At 53.5% G+C, this 27,448-nt stretch overlaps 1 protein-coding gene across 6 annotated transcripts; it reads right to left on the bottom strand.

Moving 5' to 3' along the window:
• Positions 1-2,692: 2,692 nt before the first annotated feature.
• Ikbke (inhibitor of nuclear factor kappa B kinase subunit epsilon) lies at positions 2,693-27,448 on the bottom strand. 6 transcript variants are annotated; one of them, XR_005093031.1, is made up of 22 exons: positions 26,899-27,442; positions 26,274-26,360; positions 24,409-24,519; positions 23,682-23,822; positions 23,231-23,408; positions 21,549-21,730; positions 21,273-21,433; positions 19,845-19,955; positions 19,483-19,662; positions 18,662-18,858; positions 17,898-17,962; positions 17,730-17,821; positions 17,512-17,598; positions 13,727-13,802; positions 13,489-13,604; positions 11,191-11,267; positions 7,933-7,972; positions 7,078-7,179; positions 5,783-5,875; positions 4,991-5,091; positions 4,778-4,849; positions 2,693-3,210 (listed from the first exon to the last, which is right to left on the bottom strand). XR_005093031.1 is itself a non-coding variant. In XM_037211433.1 (22 exons), the coding sequence occupies exons 3-22, from the start codon at positions 24,493-24,495 to the stop codon at positions 3,177-3,179; spliced, it is 2,196 nt and encodes a 731-aa protein (XP_037067328.1). In that variant the 5' UTR covers positions 24,496-24,519; positions 26,274-26,360; positions 26,899-27,422; the 3' UTR covers positions 2,693-3,176. The 6 variants fall into 6 exon arrangements, 5 of the variants coding, with proteins under 5 accessions (XP_037067328.1, XP_028732334.1, XP_037067329.1 ...); XM_037211433.1 differs by having other exon boundaries at positions 5,783-5,879; positions 26,899-27,422; XM_028876501.2 differs by having other exon boundaries at positions 5,783-5,879; positions 23,231-23,360; positions 26,899-27,410.

Here is a 27,448-nt window from a genome sequence, read left to right as displayed (position 1 = left end):
CCGCGGTCAGGGTGTCTCTTCACAGCCTGTTGACATAGTTTCAGTCTGAGCTAAGGCTGTACAGACTCCATCTCCAGACAAACAACAAAACGCTGAACTTGAAAACAGGAAGGAAATTGTTGAAGTCTTTCAGAATGGCTTTTCAAGCCGCTAAGTGCGGCATCCATTCAGCATCAGTGCTGAAGAGAGGATCGTGAGAAAGCAAAAGGCAGACGCTGAAGGAGGGCGGCCAGGCCATTGAGGAGGTCCATCCTGCCTCAGACTGGCTCTCCTAGATTCAGCTGCCCTGGAGGAGCAGGGTGAGGTGTCCAGTCCAGGAGCCATTCCCAGGTCATCATAAACTCTGCCTCACCAAGGAAGCACACCAGCAATGCAGATTCCTGGGCCACACCCCTCCCCACTACCATTTGGATCCAGATGCTGGGTGGGGCCCAGATACCAGTCTCGAAGAGCAAACTGTGGATTGTAAAGACCTGCTACACAGCCCTACAGCCCCAAGGCTCTAGACACAACTCCCCCCCCACCCCCAGCTGCCTGAACTCTGACCCGAAGAACTGGGACTGCCCTGCACTCTCCCAATTAGAACCACGACTTGAGCAAGTCCATTCTCAGAAGATGCCCAGATACATCTAAATGTCATAGGGCCTCTTAAAAGAATGTCTGCGAGGATCGGGGCCCCTCACTCAACCTGAGACCTGTGACTGCTGCACCTCTGCTTCCTGCCACAGGGACCTCAGAGCCACTGAGGTAGGACTTGAGAGAGAACAGAGAACATTGTGCTCTTTTGAAGTCTTTAGTCTATTTCTGCGCATGTGCGGTCATGTAGCTGGGGGAGTGGCCAGGAATTCTATCAATTTCTACCATGACTTTTCACCCTCCACACTGGCACTGAAGAATGGTATCTTTTAATACCAGTTGGACTTGACTTAAAACCTGTCTGGTTCCTTAAAACAAAGCCCATGTCCCAGTCCTGACCTTTGTGGCTGGCTCCTCCTCCTCCTAACTTCCTACTTCAGCCGACTGCTTAGGAACGCAGAAATACACAGCCGTGCTTCTGCTGGGCACATTCCAAGCCTCTCACCTGCTCACTAAGATTCTACTTTGGGGTTCCCCTGCTCCCAAGTGACACACTCCCAGCCTGCCCTAGCTACCCTGCCCTTCGAGGAGGGTAACTCCTGCTACCCCCGAGCTGTGCATTCCAATCACACTTACTGAGGGACAATGGAATTCCGTCATATGCCTGCCCTCTTCCAGAGCCTAGCTCAAGAGCATCCTCGCCACTCTGGTAGCTCCAGCACCTGATGAACTGAAGGGATTCTTTTCATTTTAAGGAATTGATGTAGGGAACAGAGGGAGGGGGGACGTTCGGGGGTCTTCAGACACCTGAAGCTCTTACAGGTACCTCTGGTCATGGGTTGTGGCCACTTACACTCTTCTGAAATAGAGCTAGAACCCACATCAGCAGCCTGGCCATCGTGGTCAACTGAAACCTTTTGAGGATGTTTCTCAGCTTGCGGGCATGCTCAGATCAGACTCTGGGTTGGTCCCTCCCAAACATCTGCATTTGGCCCTGAGGGACTCCCTGGCTCTGTCACTGTGCTCCACCAAACACTTGTGGGGGGGGGGGGGGAGACGACTGTGGGACTTCCCTGTTGGGACACTGGTGAGCAGAAGCTGGCTTGAACTCACCCCGGAGAGCATGCCAGAAGTGGCTTGCTGCTGGGGCCATCAGGGCAGGATCTACCCCTCAAGGCCATAGAACTTGAGTCCACAGGCTTAAGACTCAGAGAGCATCCACGAAGAACAGTACTGATCTAAGCAGTTAGGCTCTTCCTATAGACATCACGTCTAGGACTCTGCCTCCCCCACGTCTGGCCCTGCTGGGTCATTAGGGACAGCACCCTCCACAACTGGGGAATCTCTCATGAAGACAGGATCATCCGGGGCCGATCACTGTGCTGTCTTCGTGCTTCCAAGCACACAGTAGGGCTTCCTATGCACCTGCCTCTCCTTACCCTGCTCACTGAGGGGAAGCGGGAGTAGGGAGACTACATTTGCAAGCAGTTTGCACACACTGGAGTGTTTTACCCAGGTGCCCCTCTAGCTTCTAGGCTAAGGAAAGGAAAGCCCTACAGTGGTCCTCAGACATTTTAGACACAGCGTAGATTGTGAACCATGATAAGGACTGGGAAAATAGCAGGTGCTTAGATGGTAGGCACCTGAGATGGGGATAAAAAAAAAAAAAAAAGCCAAACTTTCTCCCCCTAAATGACAGGGCTGGAAATGGAGATCTCTTAGGGAGAGGCCATCTTCCCTGAGTTCGTCCCTAAAGTCAGAACCCACTGGAGGAAAGGCAGGGACCGGGAAATGAGCATTCTGTTCCATTTCCCACTGTTGCTCCTGAGAGGTCCCCACCCAGACCTCAGGGCTTTCCCACCCCGTCTGGTGCTGATATGATAGCTTTGGGGGGGGGGACCAGAAGAGGTGGTGCATTTATTCCATTTCCGCAGGTGTGGGCCTGCTGTCTCCTTAGGACTCGGGGTTCCCACATCTGTCCAGATGGCATGATACTGCCCAGCTGTTTCTCGGAACCAAGGGGTGCCTCAGGGAGGGAAGGCAAAAAGAAGGTTCCCCCCAAAGCACGAGCAGTTGGCCTCCGCCACCCACCTTCTCAAACACAGGTCCATCCGGACACAGCACAAAGAGGCTGTTTATTGGGTGCCTGTGGCCAGGGATGGGGTCACTCAGGAAATAGCAGGCTGTGTTCAACGGGAAGCCTTGCCGAGTAAGTCCTCTGCTCCAGCACCCTGGAGAAGCTCCAGAAGAGCCTGCTGGTCCCTGGACGTGCAGAATGGTGGGATGGCTCAGCTCTTCTTCCCAAGGCCCTCCTGAGTTCAGACCTCAAGGCCTGGGTGAGGAGGAACAGTCTTGGTGTCTGGATGAGGCAGTGGTAGCTGCAGGCTCTCCTGCGGGTGCTGTCCGGGATGGCTAGGAGTCCCTGTCCCAGCTGCTTCCCAAGAGGACAGGCGGCCAAAATGCTAGTTTGCTGGCCAGTGGCCAAGAAGGAGGTAGGCTGGTGAGATGGGACCAGAGCTGGCCCGGAATTTGGTCTCAGGTGCAGGGGTGCAGTATGAGTGATTCTAATGCTTCTGAGTGCCTTGTGTACCTCATGGAGCTCAGACCTCTGGTGCTGGCGGAACTCTATGCAGCCTGTAAGAAAAAGCACAGGTCAGCTCGGCCCACCTGTTGAGAAGCCTGCAGATGGTACCCGAGGGCCGTCAATGTTCAGGAGCACTCAGCCATCAGGTCCTCGGCTCTGCCCTTGTAGTGTCCTTGTCCCCAGAGACTACCTTCAAAAGGGCCCTGGCCCAGGCCTCACTCAGGGTCTCTGGAGCAATCCCCAGCCCCTGCACTTTCAGAAGCACCATTGTTTCAGTGTGAAGACACTCTTGGAGGCCAGAAAGGGGGTTCGGATTGGTTCACTGGGCTCTTTGGCTGCAGTTCTGAACGAGGAAGGGCAAATTCACTGAAACACAGTTCTGAAATATTTGTAAACAGACCATGAATCACCTCAAGAAAGATTTATGTCGGCACTAAAGATTAGAACTTCCTGCTCAAGAGGATGGAAAGTGTGGAGGGGTAGAGTCTCCTCCAGCTGGAACAGAACTGGGAGCGGATGCCTCCCCCATCCGGGAACCCTCCAAAACTCTGAGGACAAACCACAGGCTCTGCTCCCAGTTGTCCTACCCCTGACCCCAATTCTGGTGTCTCACGGTAGCACGATGGGGAGGTCTGAATGAGAACGGCCCCCAGAAGCTCGTATGTTCGAATGCTTGGTCCCTAGTGGGTGGGACTATTTGAGGATTAGGAGGTGTGGCTTTGTTGGAGGAGGTGTGTCACTGGGGGTGGGCTTTGAGGTGTGAAAGGCCCACACCAGGCCGGGTGTTAGTGGCGCATGTCTTTAATCCCAGCACTCTGGAGGCAGAGGCAGGCAGATCTCTGAGTTTGAGGCCAACCTGGTCTATAGAGCAAGTTCTGGGACAGCCAGGACTATACAGAGAGACCCTGTCTCAAACAAACAAACAAACAAACAACATGCTTTATAAAGCCAGACTGCTGCACAGCAGCAGGTCTGCTCTGTAAACGTGCTCCTGAGTTATCTGAGCAGGTGACAGTCCTGGTGTGTATGTCCACACCTACACTTGCTTTTGTGACTTTTCCTGGTACATGGAATCAATCCCAGAGCCCTGAGCAGCACTGCTGGTCCCCACCCATCCAGGAGGGGGTGCTATCGAGAGATGTGCCAGTGTCTGCAGGCAGCCTGGGCACTTGTGAGAGCAGGTAGGAAGGATGGAGCCCTTGGGGCAGGAGACAGAGGCTTTGGGCAAAAATGTCAGACTGTCTGTGCTGTGATTTCAGAGTGAGGCACATAGTGGCGTCCACTCCAAGGACACCTGGAAGGCTCCTTAGGCACGTAAGGAAGCCTTAGGCATATTGCTCACATCCAGTGCAGAGCCTGACCCAGACACCAGCCTGCTTGCTTCCAAGCTCCACTCTGATGTACTGAGGCTAGTACAAAGCCTATAAGCAAAACCTATGTCTCCTCAAGATGGCACCCGACTTGTGCATGAGGCCTTACACTCCAGTGTGGTTGTTCAGAGAATTAACAAGTGCCTTGGATTCTGCATGGGGGACACAGGGACTCTGCGGCTCCCCCCCCACACACACCTTGGCAGCAGGGAGGACATAGCCTTCCCCAGACATGGGAGATGCTCACCGTTCGATGAGACGGTTGTTGTCCTGGAGATCAAAGGCCAACAGCTTCATATCATTACAAAGCTCCTGCATGCTGCCCCGGGGAGGAGAAAGGGGTGGCTGAGGCCCAGGTCACTTGGCCCAGAGCCTACTTGCAGAGGCCATGGAGCAGCCTCCTGGCCTGGCCTGGCATGAGGATGAGGCACCCTCCTTCCCCCAACTCTCCAGCACTTACTGGAAGACCAGGTCCTTGGGATCAGGGCTGGGATGAGGAGCCATGGGGTGTGGTGAGATCTGAGCCCCCGGTGCTCTGTCCAGAAGGAGCTGATCAAGGATCTGAAGGGAAGCCGTGCATTAGTCAGGAAGGACCTATCAGCTCACGGATGGCTGGGTAGGGGATGTTCTGAGGAAGGGTAACACATCTGCCCTCACACTGTCTCCCTAGAGGCCCGGGAACTATCCGGTCTTTTCAAGATGCCGTTCCTTCCCATCCCGGGGCTGTGTCTCTGGTGTTGCTGCTTCCCCTCATCTGTCCTGAACTAAATGATTCAGTCTGCCCAGTTCCCCTCTGGCTCTAACCTAAACCTCTCATGACACAGTCTGAGCCACAATTTGGGAGAGATTCCTAGCTACTCTCTGTGGTTGCCCGCATTGCATGCTGGGAGCCACGTGTGGCTGTCTCCTAGAAGGGCCTACTTTGTACTCTTTGTGGCCAGCTAGATAGATGCTTGGACAGAGTGACTCAGAAGACCAAGGAGAGCTCACATAACCTCTCAGGAGCAGCCTCGGGACCTCCACGCCGCACAAACCCGGAGTAAGATGTCCTAGGAGTCGGAGCCCTTGCTTACGGGATTTTCAGTCTGAAATCTCTAGGAATGTTCCTATCTCAGGGCACATTTGTAGGTCAGAGACCTCCAACCTTCATGAGCATCCCTGAGTTCGTCAAGGCTGCTCTGTCCCCTGGCAGGAAGTGATCCAAATGCCCCTTCCCCTCAGCAGCCCCCTGGGTCCCCCAAAGCGCCCACACCTTGCTCAGGCTCTCTTGTGTTTCCTGGGCTTCTGCGTTACAGGCAGCCACAGAGCGGCCAATGAGGTGCAGGTGGTTCTGGGCCTTCTGTACCTGCCTTGGGAGAAACAGAGGAGATTAGAGCAGGCCATGGCTCGCCAGGGCTGGGACGCTCCAGCTGGTACCAGCTCACCGGGGGGTCCTAAGCACTGAGCTTCCTCTATGACTCTGTCCTTCAGGGTGTCACTCATCTCTTACCCGCCCGCCATGCTGCACACAGTTGCTCCTGGGAACTGAGAGAATCCCAAGAGAACCAGGGCAGGGACCAGTAACAACACTCACGTGGGTGAGGCTGGGTCCCTCAAGCGATCAGGGCCAGCATAGGGGCAGGTGAGGCATGAGAGACAGATAGCCCAGGCTAGCACACGTAGGTGAGGAATGACAGCCCACACTAGAGCGTTTATGTGAGGAATGTCCACCCTTCCGTCTCCATAACAAAGTAAGGGCCAGACTTGGGAACTCTAATCTCTAATCGGAGGTCACGCAGGGACATTTCCCCACGGCACAGAGGAAATCAAGTCCCAGGTCTATTAAACCAAAAGTTGGTTCTCAGCTCTGAACACATGTTAGAGTCATCAGGGAGAGCTTTGAAACTAGTATCTAAGACCTGCCCAGGCCCCCCCCCCCCATCAGTGTGTTGGGGGGCGGGGCGCCAGGCATTGAATTCTAATGGGAGGATGAGAGGAACCCAGCCACCCAGCACACAGAAAACTGTCCTCTCTCCTCAGGGCCGCGGCAAAGTGCAGCAGGAGACCACGGGGCCTTGAAAAAGGAGTCTCAAACTCCAGAACAGTGTGAAGGAGGGCATGTTTAGTAGGCAATGCCTGGCCCTGCTTCCCTGCCCCTTTGAAGTCCTGTTTCTCCTCCCTAGGGAGCTGGTGGTCTCCCTAGACGGAAGAGCCCCATCACACCAGACAGGGACGGCAGGTAAAACCCAGATTTTAGGGGTACCTCTACCCATGTTCTAGTCCCCAGCCTGCTGTTTATTAGCTGTGTGACATTAGGAAGAGACCAGTTCTTGGAGCCTCGGTCCTGTCATCTAAAAGGAGGTGGTGGCATTTGCTGTGTAAACACCTGGGAACCAGGTAAGCACAGCTGTAGCAATCGCCCAGCAGACCACCTGGCCCACTCAGTTTTTTCCCTTCTCAGGAACTCCTTTCCCACTCAGGCCCCACAGAGCCCAGGGTCCTCTGAAGTCTGGAAGGGCCGGGCTAGCCCAGGCTCCATGAGCTGAGAGGAAGGGCCGGGCTGTTTACCTTATCCTCTTGCCATGTGTGACCAGCGACACCTGATACTTCTGCACACACTCCTCCTGGAACACCTGCAGCAGCCTCTTGGCTAAGTGGCTAAAATTCACCCTGGAAGGACAGAGAATCCACGATCTAGAACTGAGCCGCCCGTCCACCACTACCCGTCACACACGTCAGCCCCCTCAGCCCGCAACCGGGGCACCTCTCAGGAAGCGAGGATGGCCACACACTCGATGGTGAAGCCCAGAGTCCAGCAAAGCCACATGTTCCAACGAGGAGGCAGGGGAGGACCATATGGTGGTCTGTGAATGCATGCACTCTCAACTTGATCCCCAGAAGGAAGGATGCATGACTATGGAAAGCTTGTGAGTGTGTGTGTGTGTGTGTGTGTGTGTGTGTGTGTGTGTGTGTGTGTGTGTTAGAGCTGTTATAGCTCTGGGGGAGAAAAAGAAAAATCCCCAAATAGCCATCAAAGCAGGAGGCCTGGCGCATGATGTGGGTGTCCAGGAAACGGTATCGACGAGAAGCCGGGCATGCCCAGGCCAAGCTCAAAAGCATCGAGTAGGAAGAAGTTGGCCAGTGAGAATAATTCAAGAGAAAATCCTACAGACAAACGTGTTTGTGACGGGAGGAAAGCCAGTTACATCACGGTTGTCTGTGAGAAGTCCCTGACCAGCCAGCTGTTCAGTGTCCCACCCCTGACCCTGTATAACCTACTCAGGTCGTTATCCCCCCTCCCCCACCACCGCCATGGCCAAGGGTCAAAGCACTTGAGTATTTCCCACCTGGAGTGAAGACTCACTCTACCCCAGTGACCTCCACCCTCCTGCCCACCTGCCTGCCAGGGAACAGGTCACTCACTTATCCAGCTTGTGGATCTGCTCCTCGTTGTAGCTGAGTCCTGAAGGAAACAGACGAGGATGATGTCACCACTCAACTAGTCAGCAAAGCAAGTTAAAAAGTTGGAGACAGCCCTGGGTGGGGCTGTTTCATGGGGTTGAGGCCTAGGGGAGCCAGGAGGGGATGAGGAAGTGGGACATCAAGTAACTATGACAACGTTATTATGGTGACCGCGTGGCTGATTTAGGGACAAAGGAGCTGAGGAGAAATGCTACGGGGCTCCAGAGGGAGGCAAACCTGCTGTGTGCGTGCGTGCGTGCGTGCGTGCGTGCGTGCGTGCGTGCGTGCTGGATGAAATGGTCCGTCAGCCACTACCCTCTCCAGCTGGCAGCTGGTTGGCTCCATCCCTGGAGCTACTCACAGATAGGCCACCACCTTCTAACCCTCCCGCTCTGCCCAGCAACTCTGTTCAGAAGGAACAGTTTTGGGTAGAAGTGTCCTTGCCTGGACCTAGGCTACCACCCCAAGATGGTAAAGCTCATGCACTGAGACGACACTGTCCCCTGCTGGGCTTTGAGGGAATGGGTCTCCAGAGCAGTGGTACCCCAAGATGCTGGTTTGCCCTTCCACTTTCCCATCGCATCACCCCAATAGGAGGATCCCCTTCCTGGGCCTGCCTTGTGAAGGCCAGGAGACCTGGACGCACCCCAGGCCCCCCTTCTTCTAGCAGGCAGCTGTGTACAAGTGACTTGGCTCTGGAGGCTGGTTGTGCGCCCATCGTGTGCACACATGGATGCCTATGCGGATCACGGGAGAGTGCCCCGACCTTCCAGAATGGCATCGTGCAACACTCCAGGTGCCGGGAGTTGTTCCTATTTTTAATAAAGTACTCTGGAAGAGCAGTCAATATGGAAACTCGCGAGGCTGTAAACTGGGATGGGTTAAAAGAAGCTGGACCAGCCTGGTCTACAAAGTGAGTTCCAGGAAAGGCGCAAAGCTACACAGAGAAACCCTGTCTCGAAAAACAAAACAAAACAAACAAAAAAATAAAAAATAAAAAGAAGCTGGACCAGCCGGGCGGTGGTGGCGCACGCCTTTAATCCCAGCACTCGGGAGGCAGAGCCAGGAGGATCTCTGTGAGTTCGAGGCCAGCCTGGTCTACAGAGCCAGATCCAGGACAGTCACTAAAACTACACAGAGAAACCCTGTCTCCAAAAACAAGCAAAAACAAACAAACAAACAAAAAAGCTGGACCTAGAAAAATTGAGCTAATTAGCCCTTCTTTGCCTCAGTTTCCCAAACTATAAAACAAGGAAAGTTGAGATGCATAGAGGATTGTTGTTGTTTGTTTGTTTTTGAGACAGGGTCTCTCTACGTAGCCCTGGCTGGCCTCGAACTCACACCAGGTCTGGAACTCACAGATATCTACCTGTCTCAGCCTTTTGAGTGCTGGGGTCGAAGGCAGGCACCTCCACACTCGCCAGTGCATAGAGCACTGAATAACTCAAAGACGATGGAGTCCTTAGGCTGGTGCCCACCGTCAAGGCAATGTTTAAAGCTTTGGTGGCAGGATTATGGAGTCCCAGACATGGAGATAGACAACCTGTGACCCTCCTGAAACCACAGCAGTGGCCGGCTGGGTACAGGACCAGGTCCCCCTGCTCCCAGGGACCAGACTCCAGAGGAAAATGGAGGCCCTAAAGGAGAGAGGCCATGTTCCCTAGATCCCCAAGTCCTCAATGATGACCACCAGACTCAGGTTGCTATGGAGCACCTGACCTGTATCCATGGTGACCGAAGGCTTGGATTTTTAATTGAATGTACGCAACTAATGTAAAATTTAAAACTGAAGCAGGGTGAAATGTTTTTTCCCCCACTAAATCCAGCTCTATAATTTTGTTAAGATTTACCACATTTACTGAACACTTATCTTCTAGACAGAGATATAAAGTATAAAATACACATGGGATTTTGAAAATTTAGCATGAAAAGGAGCACAGAGTATCATTTTAGTGGTTTTGTTTATATTGAGAATATGCTGAAATGACATTATGATACATTGAACAAAATGTATTAAATTAATCTCGGCTGTTTTTTTCTTTTTAATTTGACTGTAAGAAAACTTAAATTACACATATGAATGGATATTATGTTCTCCTAACAGTGCTTTGTAGACTACCCCAGGACCGGAAGAGCACTAGGCAACGAGGCAGATATGGAAATATTTGGAGCATAGCGTAGGGACAGAGAGTGAACTTTGGCATGTTAGCTCCCCAGCTAACTGGAGCGTTTATTCCCAGGCTCCCCCAACTCCATCCCATCCCTGCCCAGGTTCAAGCCTCACCCTGCTACTCTACCCTCCTCCAACTCAGACAAGCAGGTTTCCATTCCTAACCCTGTGAAGCATTGCCCCAGGCCAGAAGGACTTTGTGGGCATTTAAAGATAATGTAAGAAATCTCCTAGTCCAGGAACTCTAATGAGGATTTCTTCTGGTCCCCATTCTCAGACAGTCTGGGTCTTTTGGTGGTCCAAAGACCCAGTGGAGGGGCTGGGGAGATGGTCTACTGAGCAAAATGCTACTGTGCAGTGTAGAAACTAGAGTTCAGATCATCAGCATCCATGGAAATGCTGGGCAGGCATGGTGGCCACCTGTGAGCCCAGTGCTAGGCAGGTGGAGACAGGCAACACCCAGAGCAAGCTGGCTAGCTACATTAGCCAAATTGCTGAGTTCTGGGTTCAAGTAAGAGATTCTGCCTCAAAATATAAAGTGCAGAGCAATTGAAGAAGAAGCCTAGCAACCATCTCTGGCCACCACAACAGGTAAACACACATACATTCATGCATACACAAGACACATACATGCATGTGATGAGCTCTTGAGCACACACACACACACACACACACACACACACACACACACACCAAAACCAAACCAAACGAAAGACACAATAGATAGGAAAACACTTCTGAGAGTACCCTGTCAAGGTAAGGGGTCCCTTTCCAGGCCCTTTCCCACATTATCCATGCTCCCGCTCACTCTATCCTGCATCCATGACACCCAAGCTTCTCTCAGGACAGTAGACATGGTTATAAGCTTCTCTCAGGACAGTAGACATGGTTATAATGTCTCTCGGTAGCCTACAGGCAACATGCGGGCAGGGACTCTCCTGCCTGAGGCCAGCTCCCAGTAGTATACACTAGTAAGCCTCCGACCATGCTGGGTTGATGGAAGGGAGCAGGGAAGGAGGGTTCCTAGGGGTTGGCTCTCCGACGCTCACCTGGCCTCATCCTAGATTTCTTGAACTGCTTGTAGATGAAGTGCATCTTGTCCAAACAGCACTGAATCTTCTGGATACTGTGGGCAGAAAGCGGGGAGACTCAAAGGTCACAGTGGCAGGAAGAGGAGGGAGCTGTCTCCCGGCCACAGAGCAGGGTGGGATGAGATCCGGGAGTGGGCGAACCCGGCCTGTCTCTAAGCTTATTTAGATAATTTAGATCAAGCTCTCCTTCTCTATTCTAGATCTCTCTCTCTCTCTCTCTCTCTCTCTCTCTCTTCTTCTCTCTCTCTCTCTCTGCCTCCCCCAAACAGGTGAGTCGGGACAGGGTAAAAGGGTCTATGTTCTTACATAGCTGCCCCATAGAAGGGACTTAATGGGTCAACAGTTCTACGTAAGCACTAATGAACCCGTGGTCCCCCTGGAGCCAGGGGGTGGGGTGGGAGGCGGCCTCTCAAGGGCCTGTCAGCCTGGGGTTTAAAGTCCATCACTGCTTCTTCCCCTTGCTTTTCACACTGGATACAGCAGCTTCCTTTAGGGGACTGGGGCGTCCTCCCTCACCCTCAGGCCTGTTTGGCTCCACTTCCTCCCCAGAGGTTTCCAGGGGACCACCACCCCAGGCACTTCCGGATTGGGTAAGGTGCCAGCGTATTGCCAGGGCTCAGGTAGCCTGAGAGGATGAGATTGGCCGAGATGTGTCCAGAGCCACTGTTTCACATTTGTGAGCCCGGGGTTGCCTTGTGATTCCAGCGAGGCGCCCCGGTGCACACGGAGGGTTTGTGGAGCACACTAGCAGAGTGTGGGTCAGGCACCTAATCCAACACACTCATAATATCCACCAGGAGAGCTGGGCAGGTGGCACACGCCTTTAATCTCAAGCTCTCATGAAGCAGAGGTAGGTGGAGCTCTACAAGTCTCCATGGTGAGTTCCAGGCCAGCCACAGTTACACAGTGAGACCTTGTCTCAGAAAATAAAAAAATTAAAAAAAAATCACCATAGATGAGACAGAGCACACATGGCTTTATTCATTTTAGACTAGGTTCTGTGAGGGGACAGCTAAGGAAACCCTGTCATTTTCAAAGCTGTTTGAGTTTAGGGACATTAGATCTGTAGAGACCTCAACTTGCCGTGGTCAGAGTGGAGCAAGGTTCTGCCCTCGGCAGATGTGGGCGGGCATTTTTAGGTTTGTGAAAAACAGTAATAAGGTTTTTTAAAAGCTGTAATTCAGGAGCTGGAGAGATCAATTGGTGGTGTAGAGCACCTGCTCTCACAGAGGACCTGGGTTCGATTCCCAGCACCCAAAGGGTGGTTCACAACCATCTAGAGCTCCAGTTCCGGGTGATCTGATGCCCCCTTCTGGCCACGGGGTGGCACTGCGTGTATGTGGGGCACAGACATAAATGCATGCAAAACACCTGCACACACAAAATAATAAAATAAAATAAACTTGTCTGTTTTTTGAGACAGGATTTCTCTGTAGCCCTGGCTGTCCTGGAACTCACTCTGTAGACCAGGCTGTCCTCGAACTCACAGAGATCCACCTGCCTCTGCCTCCCAAGTGCTGGGATTAAAGGCATGCAGCAACACTGTCTGGCTCCCCCAACCCCTAAGAGTGTTTAAGTCTATAAGGCTTGTCTGCCTGTCTGTCTGTCTGTCTCTCTCTATATATATATATCTATCATCTATCTATCTTATTTACCTACTTACTTACTTACTTACTTACTTACTTACTTACTTACTTACTTATTTACTATGTGGTACTGGGAGTTAAACCTGGAGCCTAGCACATGCTAGGCAACTGCTCTACCACCATGCTACAGGCCAGGCAAAATAAAATTTAAAACATTGCTGTAGATTGCTGTCTGCTGTAAGCTTTGGAGGTAGCTGTATCTGCCCTGAAGGCCACCTGTCATTTACTGATTGTGACTTCGGGAAGGAACCTCACAGAGTGAGCCTTCCCATTTATAACAGAAATCAGCAGCACCGGTGTTTGGCGGACTCTGGAGATGCTCTCAGTGAAAGCAGACACACCCAGAAAGGAAGCTGAGAGCTTCTGCCGAGTTCCTGCACCTGCTGTGATTCCCTCCTTATGATTCAAGCTCTCCGTTAAGGCAGGACCCAGGTTCTCACTCCTGAGGCTGCTGTCAGGGAGGGCCTGGCTCTTCCTTGGACTCCTCCTCCCACACCCTAGTACCTTGCCCCAGCACAGAGCAATCAGGCTGACTCCGAGAAAGGTTCTCAGCCTCTGGGGCCACCTGCAGCCCCAGCCTCATCACAGGGACGAAGGAAATCCCACCCACCTTCTGTTGTCCTCATGGATCTGATTCCGGTTCTTCAAAAGCTCTCCGCCCAGGCAGCTCAGGCTCATTTGGGTCTCTGTGACATTGTGGGAACATCTAGAGAGGACCTCTGAGAACTGTGGGGCCAAAAGAGAGACTCCCGTGGGGTCCTTAACTCAGGGCTATGCTGAGCAATCTGCAGGAGCATCCCTACTCCACCCCGCCCCTTATTCCACAGCTCTGCCCCTGGCTCACTCACAGTCTGCAGCCTGGACCTCAGCTCTGTGGCCTCCTTTAGTTCCTGGAAGTCAGGCATCTCAGCCCTGCTGCTGAGTCTGGAGGGGAGTAAGGAAAAGGCCATGTTGGGGGCTCAGGAGGCAGATGAAGAGGTCAGGAGCTCTGAACCCATACACTGGGCACAGCTCCTTTGCCTTGTTGGCTTTGGGAGGGAGTTTAGAGTTTGAGACAGAAGAACCAACTTGACATGGCTGTAATATTGTTGAGCCTTGCAAAGAATAAAAGTTGAAATAGATTAAAACTCCCAGTTCAAACGTACAAGCCTACAATACAAGGTAGCAATTAGTAAACTCTTGCCAGAAAGTTCTCTAACTAAATAGAGTGAAGTTCATCCCAGTGGAAACTCTGTTTCTTGACAATCAATAGCACATTAACGGGAGGGTACTGGGCCACAGTATCCAGGACTTGGGACATTAGCATCCCATTGCTCCAGGGAAACAACTGACACTGAACTCAAAGAATGATTGAAAGGGGACAGTTGCAAGGTGACAGAGTCACACCACCCTGTCTCTTTTGCAGGAAAAACACACCTACACAGTAGAGGAATCACGTGACCACTATCTGTGGTGTGTAGACAGGCAGTACCCCGCCTGGTCTATGGCGTGTTCTAACACAAACTGTTTAACTTGACTCCAACAGTCCATGGAACCCCTAACATACCAAAGATGCCAGGGAGGAAGAAGAAACCAAATGTCAGCAAGAGACAGTCCTAGGGGACCTCCGTCCCACGAGCCTGAGGGTGGGCAGTGAACTGGGGGCCTCGGCTAAACCAGCAAGGGTGGGATGAGAACTCACATAAACTCAAGGAACAAAGATAGACAATGTGGTCCTGCACTGGTTCCCAGTGTGGACCACACAAGCTGCAGAAGGAGACTGGAGGACAAGGATGCCAGAACACTTCCCATCCCGATGGGTCCAGAGGGGATGTGAATGTACTGATGGAGAGGGCCCACCAGCTGAGAAGAGCAGCATGCTGGTGACGTTTCTACTCACAGAGAATGGTGGAGAAGGACACAGACGGAGCAGTGTGGTGACTCCTGTCTGCCTGGGAGGTGCTTCCTCACGTCCTGAATTTCTCCTACCAGCCTACATTCTTTTTTTTTTTAAAGACTTTTTTTCTTTATTTTAATTTTTTCATACAATATATATTCATCATATTTTCCCCTCCTCCAACTCAGATCCTCCTTATATCCTACTCATTCAGCTTTATGTTCTTTTTCTCTCTTAAACAAACAAACAAACACAGAGACAAAAATAAAAAACTGATAAGACAAATGTCAAAACAAAGGGAAACATAGTCCTGCCTCCTCCCCTCAAAAATAACAACCATGGGGTTCACTTCGTGTTGGCCAACTGCTCCTGGCCCTGGAGTCCACTGTGGAGTGGTTGTTATTCCCAGTGAGACGCCCCTGGAGAAAACGGATTTTCCCTTTGCAGGCAGGGATCAACTGCAAACAGCTTTTTGCTTAGGGGTGGGACCTGGTGTCCACTTCCTCTCTCAGACATTAGCATATTCTCTCTCTCTCTCTCTCTCTCTCTCTCTCTCTCTCTCTCTCTTTGGTAATAGAGTTTCTCTATGTGGTCCTGGCTGTCCTGGAACTTGCTTGTTATGTAAAACAGGCTGGCCTTAAACTCCTAGAGATCCTCCTGCCTCTGTCTCCTGAGTGCTGGGATTAAAGACATACGCCACCAGAGCCAGTCAGAATCGTCTTTACATGATAACAATCAAGAGAGAATCCTGCATCTTTTTGCACAGAAGGACGGAAGAGGTGAGCAGAGCATCTCAGGAGTCCACTGAGGCTCCACGTGGGTGGGGACACGGTATCCTTTACCCACTGGAGAGCTCCAGGGCCCCACAGTGCTCAGCACACAGCATGTCCCATGTTGATGTTACTTATTGAGGGGGTGAATTTATATAGTTGGGGCTTGGGGAGTGTGGAGACCTCAGGATTGCTGATGTCCTGATAGCCAGCTATTCCTTCAGGACAGAGTAGGAAGGCTGCCTTGCTGAGAAAGCACACCGAAGAAAGAAAGGATGGGCAGGCGGGAAGGATGTAACTCTGCTACCAACCACAAAGGTAACATTTCACTCGTTAAAATCCACCCCATTCCACTGTAGTGGGAGCTGGTGGCCACAGCCCTCAGAGGAATCTACAGATCTGAGGGGGTCCAGGAAAGAATGGGATTGCAACGCACTGAACTGGGAGACTTCAGATATTGGCAGAGGCCCAGGCAGGCAAAGGTCCTGATGGCCTGTGGTCTCCTACAAGCCAGAAAAGAGATCACATCTGGTCTCTGGCTCTATGTGGGCCCCTCGGCTCTCCAGCCTCCTCCACACACCTGACTCTCTTGGCCTCAGAGCCTTGGAGCCAGAGTGGAAAACCCGTCTAGCTGACACCTGCCGCCTACAGCCTGTCAGTCCAGGGCAAGGGGCAGACAGACGCCCCACAGCTTCCTCTACACATCTCTGCCCAGACTGAGAACCCATAAATGACCACCGTGGTCAGGTTTTTGGTACCAACCTCTCTCTAAATGGACCCTCCAGGACACCATGCCTTCCCCACCTCTCTCCCTGACTTCACCCCAGGACATTCGCCTCACAGCAACCCTTCCATCCCCCACCAACTTCGGCTTTCTGGGCTCCAAACCTTGGCGCTTTGGCTCCCTATCCCGAAAGGCCCCTTCTCTAGGCTCACGTGCCAAGGAAAAACAGACTGCACCTGGGCAGCCCAGGCCCTTCTGTGGACAGATGCCTCACTCTATCCTTCGATCCCATCTCTGTGCCCTGCAGGGGACTAGCCAGAGGATGTCCAACAGGAATGCTCGGGGTGGCTTCTACCCTCTGTCACCATCCAGAGGGACTCAGTCACAACGGGCTCCAGTCCTATCATCTGGAAACACTCTTCTCCCCTTTATCCTCGCCCACCATCAGTGTCTGCCAGCCCCGGGCTCATACAGAGATCAGCCCACGCTGGGAAACTCCCCGCACTTCCAATGGAAAGGCTCAGGTTATTGGGGGACGGGGCGGAGAAGGGGTCAGGAATATTGTCACTGCCTGACGGGAAAGGCTTCCCTGGGCTGTAGAGCTCCCATCTCTGGCCACCCCCACCCTCTGTCCTCCGGGATTCAGGCTGTGTTTACTCCTCAGCAGCGCTCTGGCCAGCGGCTCTCCCCTCGCTCTTTCTCTCCACCCTCCACTGGCTTAGCTTCCTCCTTCCCAGGCTCTTCCTTTCCACCCCAGAAGGCAAGGACGAGCGGAAGACCCAGAGGGAATAAGAGGGAAGGTGTGGAGGCTGAGACAGCCTGGCTCTCCATCACTGGTCAAGGGCAGGGACAGCAGCTGGGATCGAGTCCTTCCTCGGCATCCTCTCTGGGGCCGGCACAGGGTGTTTCGAGTCATTCAAAGTCCTGGAGAATTAAGGCTCTACCTGGGGTAGGGGGCTGCTCTTCCTGGGGCACGAGAGGGGGGACTACGCTTTTGAGGGTTGGAGGCTGCCCTTCCCGAGGTAAGGCATTGTCCTGGAGCCCAGAGAGGCAGTGCCCACGTGGATGTCTCCCTGCAGGAGGCAGGACTAAGCTGAGGATGGGTACCATGTGGGAAGATAGGGTATGAAGGATGGGGTGAGAGTGCTCATGTTGTAGGGGGTAGGAACTCTGGTTGGGGGAAGGCCGGTACATCGCAGGGGTGAGGAGCAGAGAGGAGAGCTGAGACCCCCCCCCCCCCGCTGGCCTAGCTGGAACACCCACCTTTCGATGGCCAGGCTGCTGCTGAGGAAGAGGAGGGCTGTCCGCGTGACCTCCAGCGTCTGCTGGCATGTGTTCTGAAGCATCTCCCTGTGTGAGGGCAGCCCTAATTAGAGCCACCCGGCCGGGGGGCACTGTGCATCTAGGTGTGGCCTTAGAGAGGGACAGGAGAGGTCTGGACGGGTGTGCTAGGCCCCCCTCCAGCCCCCCACATTACTCACAGGATCCAGTGTAACCCTCGAAGCATCAACGCCTGCCCATCCAGCAGGACCCGCGCCAGCCACAGGGCCTGGAAACCAGCAGCCAGCACCCCCTGAAACACACAGATGGGCAGGGCGGGCCTCCCCTGTGTGTCAAACCCCCTTCTGCCTCCTGGGGGCGCCCCTCACCTTAGCGGTGCTGTAATCTGCCTGTAGGTCGACCTTGGGGACGAACTTGGGGACGTCCAGAGCAGCTGCAGATAAAGACCCTGTCTGAGGGGCCTGCTTCTATGGACTGGGTCAATACTGAGGCCATCCTTCCTTGTTCCCAGTTCACAGGCACCCCTCACTGCCGATCTCCCACCTAAAGCTTCCCAACTCTCCCGGTGCCTCTTGGCTTGCCAACCTTGACCCAGTGGCTCTTACATGTCTCAGTTCTTCACTGCCACCTTGTGGTCAGGTTTGAGAACTACACCCTAAAGCCCAAAGCCCTGCCTCTCCAAGCCCGCAGACTAATTCTCTTGCAAGGTTAAAGCCCCTCCCTCCCTTACCTCTGGGGAGGACTAAGCATATTTCAAATGAGAAGGAATATTCCTTCTAGAAAGTAAGGAAAGGACAAAGCTCTGGGCCTCGGCCCACCTGCCCTTCTCTCCAGCAGCCCAAACTACCCAAAGCATCCCCCACCAGTCACAGAGACTGTCGAGGACATAAGGTCTCCAAATGCCCCGTCTCTGTTGGAGGATCTGGAGAAGGCCAAGACATTCTCGTCACCAGCTGAAGTCACATGGCAACTCAGAGGTGTGCGTAGAATTAAAACCAAATTCACTTCTACCGTGCGGGCCAGAGGAACATTTGCTAAGAAAACAAGCCATGTCCTAGGTTGTAAACCCAGATGTTCTGGAGGAGAGCGTCTCAAGTATAATAAAAGATTCAGCCTGAATGGCCCTACTCACGGTCCCTGAAGGCCAACCCCTTGGGTGTGTCACTGGCCACGCTGAACAGAATCAGAGGGCTGCCCGAAGCGGTGGGGGCCATGTGCTGGGCTGAGAGGCTTGGCTCCAGGACACAAGGGTGACCCTCAAAGAGGTACTCCTGGTGTTTGGGGGGCACGTTGGTCTGCTCATATACAGCCTCCAAAAAGATGGCAATCCTAGACCCAGGAGAGGAGGGGGCATCAGCATGCACCCTGGGGAGGGCTCAGCTTTTTTGGGGGGGGTAGGGTCCATGGGGTGGCTTTTTCATCAAAGATGGAGAGGCAAAGGGCAGAGTTCATGTACAACGGGAAGAGGACTCAGGAGTTCCGCTGCCTAGCCTCCGCCTTTGTGTCCAATCCTGCTGTACCCTCCTTAAAATTCTCCTGATCTCATGCGGTGACCCGGGTGTTGGGGCACACGCCTGGAATCCCAGCTCTTGGAAGGCTAAGGTAGGAGGATAAGAGTCTGAGGTCAGCTGGGCTACACAGCAAGAGCCTGTCTCCAACAGCCAAGACAAAGACTTCAGTGAGTGAAGGGTTCTATGAAAAATAGATCATAAACCCAGGAAAGAGAGAGAGCGCCCCACCTCTGAGACGGATTAATCCAGGCTGGTGTTGTAAAGAGTATGGAAGCTAGAACACAAACACGGAAGTCTGTTTGACTTGAACTTGGTGGAAACAGTACTTTTTCCCACTGTGTTTTGGGAGACGCTCCCTTGGACCCACACCACTGCTTGGACGGGGTGTGGGGGGTGTGTGTGTGTGGGGCTCTTGTTCCCTCTCTCTGCTGGTCCCACTCACGTGTTGTGGGCGTGGATGTAGACGTGATGTAAGACCGCCTGGGGCAGGGAGAAGACGTGGATGACGATTCGCTGCAGGATGTCACTGGTCTCTGCGAAGAACTGATCAAAGCCCCAGCACTTAGCCTGCTCTACCTCCAGGATGTTGGCCAGGATGGGCACCAGCTGACTCTGCAGCCCCCTACACACACACAAGACATGGAGATTGTCAGAGCTAGGACCCGAGCATCCAAACGGAACCTCCCAGGCTACAGAAGGAAAGCGGAGGGCCCCGGGGCTCTGCGGATATAGCCTGGAAGTCTTGACTCAACACAGAGAGAAGCGATCCCTAGCTTAGATTCCATAGAGAGCCCTCTCACTTACATGGACAGTCTGCAGGTGATGGGCAGGCTATAGCTCCACTCCAGCGGCCCATTTTCCTGCCTCTGAATCCCTGAAATGGCCCCGGCTGGCTTCTCTGTGGTGATTCTGTGCCTATAGTGGGGCAGATTTAGGCCACTAGAACCTTCCCTCCCCACCACCCATCATCCATCATACTTTCCCTCTCATTCACCATACTTTAAGAAACAGTAAACTCCAAACAGAGCACAGTCCACGCCACCCAGCCACTGGGAGGTAGGCTGGAAAATGGATTTGGGGCATCCTGGCTCTACCTGTGAGATCACCTCTGCCCAGCCAAGCTCCTTGGTTTCGTCAGAGTCCTTCTCACTGTCACTGTGGCTATACCCAGGCCAGCCACCTCCACGTCTGTGCCACGCTGAGCTCAGTGCCCACTCTCTGCTTACTTTTCTAACTGCTCCCCCAATCTATCCTTCCCTGACAGCCCATTCCACTCCAACTTCCCCCCTTGTCCCCAAACCTAATATTGGTTCCCCACAGCTTGCCCCAGGACCAAGGGTGCAAGCACCAACCTTCCCAATGACACACTGAGAAGAGGAACACCCTGAGAGGTCTTCCATTTACTCCCAGGTGGAGAAGGGAAGAGACGCTGACCCTTGACCAGCCCTAAGGAAGCCAACCAAGAACGGTTTCACATCCCTGAACATAGGCTGAATGCTGAACGTAGACCGCAGCACTTCTGACCTCCGAGACCATCATGCTCTGCCTCTCTGTACCTCTGCAGACCGTTAGCTAGCATCAGTGCCCTCGGAAGCGCTTCTTACGGACTACCCTGCAGCCCCACATCACTCTCCTCTCAACCGCCCACTACCTACAGCCAACGTAGACTTCTGCTGTCCTTCCCCAATGTTTATTTGTAAGAGCTCTTGGCGCTAGGTCCAGCAGATGTTTCCCCAGCTGCCCTCCAGCTAGAACCTTGGGAACTTGTCCCAAGACTTGGGTCCTTTTTTCCTACATGGTATCAGTAACAACAGCTCAGCAGATCCTTATATTGCAGGGCCCCTTACTTCAGTGGTTTGACCCCACACCTCTTTTGCTCTGGGCCATCCATCCTGGCAGCCCCCTGTTTTCAGCTCCTCCTATGGGTCACTGAGAGATACCAGGAAGCCCCTGGACCTGGGTACCAGCTCCACCTTCGCCCCTGCAGGGTGGGTAACCTTGTAAGCTTCCTTGGGGGTGGGGGGGACGACACTGAATTAACACAAAGGTCTGTGAGTGTTCTCTACCAAGCCACGGGTGAAAGGCTGTGGCTTGATTAGCAGTGGTTCTAGAGTCAAGGCAGGGACAGGGGGTAAGAGACACAGCAGGACCCAGTGTGGGAAGGGCCAGGTGTCGGCCAGGAAGAAGTCCAGGGTCTGTCCCCTTCATTCCCTGCCCCATCGCCCACCGTACATGATCTCCTTGTTGCGCCGGGGCCCACCAAAGGGGATGAAGGGCAGACTACCGGTGGCTGCATGGTACAGGGTCACCCCAATACTCCAGAGATCCACAGTCACCCCGAACGCCTTTTGCTGGGGTTTGCGAAGCACCGCCCGCTCATACATGTCAGGGTGCTATGGGAGAAAGGTAGAGAGTAGCCATGGAGGGCCAGTGTGGGCACTTCCTAGGGGACTCAGGGCGGCACACAGCAAGGGGCTATCGGCAGAGCATCTCCAACATGTCACTTACCAGGTATTCCTCTGTACCGTAGACAGAAACGAACTTCTCATCGTCGTCCAGCTTCCGAGCAGCCCCAAAGTCAGACAGTTTATAGATGCTCTGCCCCTCCTCCCCCACCAGGCGCATGATGTTCCCAGGCTTGATGTCGCGGTGGACGATGCCGTTCTCCCGAAGGTGGTTCATGCCAGCCACTGGGGACAGACAGAGCACTACTAGCTTGGCTCCAGCCAGGGACTCGTCAGTCTAATGTCTGAGGTTTGTTGTGATGAAGAGTCTGTCCTTGGATCCAAATAGACAGGGAGTTCCCACAGGGAACTCAGGGGCACAGGAAGCACTGGAGAACAGGGAAGCCCACAGGGCTAGGAAAGGGCGTTCCAAGCCAGAGAGATGGATCACTGGTTAAGAGCACTGGCTGAGCCGGGCAGCGGCAGGGCACGCCTTTAGTCCCAGCATTGGGGAGGCAGAGCCAGGCGGATCTCTGTGAGTTCGAGGCCAGCCTGGTCTACAGAGTGAGATCCAGGACAGGCACTGAAACTACTCAAAAAACCAGAAAGAAAAAAAAAAAAGCACTGGCTGTTCTTTCAGGTGACCCTGGTTCAATTCCCAGCACCCCACGGGTCAGCTCACAACTAGAACTCCAGTTCCAGGAGATCCAGCGCCCTCTTCTGGCCTCTGCAGGCACTGGTCATGGATGCGGCGCACAGACATGTGCAGGCAAAACACCCATACACAGCAAGTAAAAATAATTTAATAAAAATAATTTAATAAACTTTTAAGGGGGCTGCAGGGAAGGTCTGGGTAAGCGCTTGCCTCTCTTCCTGAGGACCAGAGTTCAGTTCCCAGCACCCATGGTGGTTCACAACCATCTGTAACCCCAGGTCCAGGGGATCTGAAACCCTCGTCTGACCTTCAAGGGTACCAGGCACACACATGGCGCACATACATTCATGTAGGCAAAACACTCATACACATTAAATTATCTTTTTTTTTTTTTAATAAGTAAAAAGGGTCCCAAAGACATCACAATATTGACTCATTTGGGTTTTGTGGGGAGCCCAGGGCACACCTTTTCCATCTTATTATTTATCTGTGGTAACATATACCTAACAAAATTTATCATTTAAAAATTTGTTTTTTGATATATTTCACTATGTAGCCCAGGCTGCCCTGGAATTCCTGGTCAGCCTGCCTCAGCCTCCCCAGTGTGGGGCATAATCAACCAGGCCCTTCAGTTGAACTGCTTTTAAGCACACAGCTCAGTGGCTTTAAGCACATTAATATTATGTGCAAACATCACCAACACTTCCCTGCAGAACCTTCTCCTCCTCCGGAATGAAGTTCTACACCTATTAAACAGCACTCCCCACTCTGTAGGTGAAGTGTGGTTTTTGCCTTGGTATGGCTAGCTCATTCCTCAGCACACTGCCTTGAGAGTTAGAATTCCTTCCGCTGCCTGCAGGCACCTAATCCCGTTAGGCTGTCCCGCCGTTGACTATTGGGAATAACGCTACCTTCAAGATCAGCCAACCTGCTTTTTAGAATTTTCTTCCTGCAGCTTTGAGCTGGATCAGTCACGTGGGTCCTTCTGGCCCACCCCTCTGCCTCAGGCCGGCTGGGATGCCTGTTTCGGAGTATCACACTCATCCTGGACTTTGTAGGGGGCCTAGGCGGGAGAACGGGGCATGGCTCACCCACACAGCGCAGTACCACCAGGAACTCCTCCTCAGGAAGCCCAAAGGTGTTCTCAGGGTCCTCCAGCACACTCAGCAGGCTCCCGCTGGAGCAGTACTCCATCACTATCACCTTCTGCCGGCTGCCTCCCTGTGCGCGGGACAGAAGGAAGCTTGGGGAGGAGGGTACTTCCGACTTCTGCCTGTCGGGGGGGTTGCTTACCTAAGAGCGCACAGCCCTCCTTCTTACTGTGCCTCATACCCATCTCAGACACAGGAACCTAAGGTTACCTTTCCCGAGACACCCCCTCTGATTAGGCACCGAGTCCCCCTTTCCTTTCTAATGACGTCACTGTGTGGTCCCACACCACGGGTTCCTTACCATCCCCTCCCCCAGCCCCCTTCCCCCCAATTGCTGGACCGCAAAGGTCAGGATCAAGAGCATCCTTGGCTGACGAAGCAGAGGACGCACCGTTTCCTCCACAGCGAAGAGCTTGACGACGTTCTGGTGATCCAGCTTCCGCAGCACCTCAAACTCCCTCACTTGCACCTCGAGGGGCCGCCGGTAGCTGGCTGAGTTGAAGACCTTCACAGCAACCACCTCCCCGGATTTCTGGCGTGTGGGCACAGGGTTGGCAATCAACATGGGACCACACTGGTCCAGGCAGCCGCCCCCTTCGCCTTTAGCCTCTTTCCCAACCCAGCCCAAACGAGAGAGGCAGGGGCTGGGTGGGCTCGCATCTGCCGCCCCTTCCCCACCCAGGGGGGCTGGAGCAGCACTTGGAGGTGGCGCACCTGACGTCCCACAGCGGATGGCTTGTGTTATCACTCATTTTGCCTAGGCAGTCTACCCTGCCTCCAGTTCCTGAGCACGGAGTGCATTCTGACACAGCTCTGTGGCTACTGTGGGACAAACCCAGACTGGCCCAACCTCCTGGCCCAGCTGGGAGCCCAGCTATTCCTAGAACCCACGGGTTGTCACCTCCCTTCTTCCTTGTCCTCTAGTCCCAACATGTCTCTGACAGAGGCACCATTCCAAGGAATTTTCCAGGATGCCATTCGTCAGCCCAAACCTATGGAGTCCTTTCTCATCAGAGGAGAGAGAACAGATCCTGGGACCCTTGTCCAGCTACATAGCATCCTAATGCCCAAATGGAGGGCTAGTTCTAGGGCATGAAGGCGTCCTGAGTTGCTATTACCTTGTTTCGCGCCTTGTACACGCTGGCAGTGGCCCCCTGTCCCAGCAGGTCATCCGTGTGCCATAGGTAATTAGCTGTGCTCTGCATCTCCCAGGCTTGGCTCCCTTCCACCTGGGAAAACAAACAAACAGCCATGTGGGGACCCCAAGGCCCCATGCCTCATCTGCCACAGATAACTGATAGTCAGCCATCAGCTCCCAAGACCACCCTACAAGGGCTCAGTGTGGCCACGGCACGGGCACGGGACCTGGGGAAATGGTGGTACAGGAAAATTAAATAAGTTATCCCCAAAGAAACACAAGACAGCAGGAGGGTCCTTCTGGGCCCCAAGCTTGCATCTGTTATACCCATGGGGGCTTCTAGCTGTGCTGTGTCCCCGGTCCCTTCCAGCACCCTTCAGAGGTAGGCCAGTCTAGGGGGACTTTCTCTGTCACCTCTTTCGGGCACTGGGGACTCGGAGTTTTGGTAGCCAGGCCTGGGATTGTCCCAGGAAGCAGACACAGTGCGGGAGGAAGAGCCCAGGGTCAACCCGGGTCAGGCAGAGGCAGTCAGATCACCACAAATCTCCAGGATTGCAACATGAGCCTGGAGCCCCTGCCCCGCCCCCATCTCTGCTTGCGTGGCCCCAACTTCCTACTGTTGGGAGCTTAACAGTTGCTCCCCAGGCAGCTAGGCCTTGGCCAGCGCTTTCCCTGCAGGAAAAGGGCTGTAGGGGAGATAGCGAAGAAGAAAGGATGGGAGGGGAGGTGATGGAGGAGAGTGTGGGCGGATGGAAGACTGTCGCACACCAGGGCTCAAGAGCTCTGGGGAAGATCTGAAACTGCCCACAACTCTGCTCCCCATCTTGACTCTCATCCTCTTCCCCCCAAAAGCCGGTTCCTCTAAAGCAACTGATTCCAGAAAGCATAGCCTCCGAAGTCACACTCACCGCCTATCTGTAAAATAGGGTCCTGGGATGCCTGGGGGCAGGAGAGCAAGAAGGGCCCGCCCCTTCAAGGTTTTGAAATAAAGTTGTTTTGGGCAGGGCCTCTTCCTGCTCCAGCATCTCACTGGGTTTCAAACCAAAGATGGCTCAATTTTGAGCCCATTCTGTCTGTATTTTTTTTTTTTTAAAGAAAGAGTAGCCATCTCAGGTACCTCCAGTGGTAATGAGGATGGTCTTGAACTTCTGCATCTACCTCCTAAATGCTTGAATTACAGTTGTGCACCACCATTCCCTGTTAATTAGGTGCCAGGGATCAAAGCCACGGCTTCGTGCATGCTAGGCAAGCACTCTACAGCTAGTAGTCTAATTTAAAGATGCAAACCTCGGAGAACACGGGCTTTTGAGCCAGAAGCCACTTGAAGCGATCAGCAGTCACACCCTAGTTTCAGACCACACACTCACGTTTGCATTATGCAAAAGTAAGCTTGCTGGTGAGACCTTCTGAAGGCAGTGTGAGTGAGCTGTCCACATTTCTTGGTGTGGCTGCAGAGTCAGCCCGATGCGAGGCTCAGGCAGGGTACACTGAAGTGGAGGTCAAGGTCCTAGCCTTGGGAGCTGGGGGTCCCAGGTTGTATCACCTTCATGACTCTACTTAGGCTGGTCAAGTCCTCAACCAAACCCTGGTGTTAGGGCAAAACAGCTGAAGTCGGGGGATGGGCCTTGAGATGAACAGAGCAGAATCCCAGATGGGCCGCACAGCCCTGGGTTCTGTCCAGCAGCTCTGACTATGGCACATCTGGATCACCTCTGCATTCTTGTCTCCCACCAGGCCCTTTTCTATACAGAGTGCGCAGTAAGTAGCCTTCAGTGAGTCAACACCAGCCTGCTCTTGGGCTCCCATCCTCCTCGGGGCTCTTCTGTGGCAGATGTACTTACTTACCTGCACTCCAAGTGGCCCAGAGTCAGGCAGACTCTTCCCGGCAAGTGTATGTTATGTTTTCTGGCTGGGGCGAGTTCAGGAGCCGAGCTACACCGGAAAGAGAATGGTGGGCGGATGAGAGGCCCCCCTGGTGCTGTTTGATTCTGAGCCCCATCAAAGGCCGCCAGTCTCAGCCCTTTCACCCTGTCCCATCATCATCGTCACCTTCCCTACAGGACTGGGGGTTTTCCAGCCTCTTTCCAGATGCTCTGGGAGCCTCTCGGTGGCTCTTTTGGGCCTCAGGGAAAAGATCCCAAGCAGAGGAGGGCAGAGGCACCCGAAGCTGAGGCCCGGCTTTGCATCAGCATGTTGGGAAGCAGAGCCCAAGAGGGGAACCTTGTTGGCCAATGGTGGTTCTCCTTAGGGCCATAATGCTCCTTGCCCTTTGCCCCGGCCGGCTGGCCTCCCAACAGTCCTTTCTGTTCCCCACCCCCCAACCCCACCCCCACAGAGGGAGTGCAGGACACTACTAGGTTCCCAGCAGTCACAGAAAGACAGGGGGAGGGGGCATTCGGCTGAGAGTTTTCTTGAGACTGCCCCACTTGGCTCCCCACGCCACCCTCCTCCACAGCGGCTGCACACTCACCCCATCTCCCAGCTCAGATGCAGGGCAATGCAGACTCGTGGGACTGGGTGGCATCCCCAGGGATTTCAGGCCTTGAAGTCAACCGTGGGCAGTGACTAATACATCCTGGTAGCCATGGACTCCCAGGATCCACACAGAGGCCGAGATAGTGGTGATGGCCCTGGGCCTGAGGTTTCTCTCCTGCCCCTCTGATAGCCCTGGGATACCCAGAACCGTAGAGCCCAGGCTCTTAGTTCTAGCATACTTCCTGATTCACTTCTCTCTCTCTCTCTCCCCACCTCTTTTCCTCCCTTCCTCTCTCTCTCTTAAAGAGACAGGCAGCTCAGCCGCTGCCACACACACCTCCACCCACACCAGGAAAGGGAAAGAAGAGGATGCTGTAAGTTGTCAAGTGGGAGCCATAGGACCCTTGTCCGAGTCGCAAAGAAGCCAGGACCTGAGGCCGGGGCTTCTGTGACAGGCTGCTGAGTGTCGGGCTGGCATGGATCTCTGGCAGGGCAATTCAGAGCTCAGCTTAAAGTCAGCTAAAGAGGTTGAACAAGTTAACCAA

This window comes from Peromyscus leucopus, chromosome 15 (genome assembly GCF_004664715.2).
Source record: "Peromyscus leucopus breed LL Stock chromosome 15, UCI_PerLeu_2.1, whole genome shotgun sequence".
NCBI lineage: Eukaryota > Metazoa > Chordata > Mammalia > Rodentia > Cricetidae > Peromyscus > Peromyscus leucopus.
This window is presented reverse-complemented; position numbering and strand designations above follow the sequence as displayed.

Coding starts and splice junctions, on each gene's coding strand:
- Ikbke (XM_037211433.1), bottom strand. CDS start 24,495: ATGCAGAGCACAGCTAATTACCTATGGCACACGGATGACCTGCTGGGA. Junction 18,859..19,482: donor TACATCCACGCCCACAACAC/GTGAGTGGGACC, acceptor TCCTGGGTCTAG/GATTGCCATCTTTTTGGAGG. Junction 17,963..18,661: donor GGGGTTGGCCTTCAGGGACC/GTGAGTAGGGCC, acceptor CTTTATCTGCAG/CTGCTCTGGACGTCCCCAAG.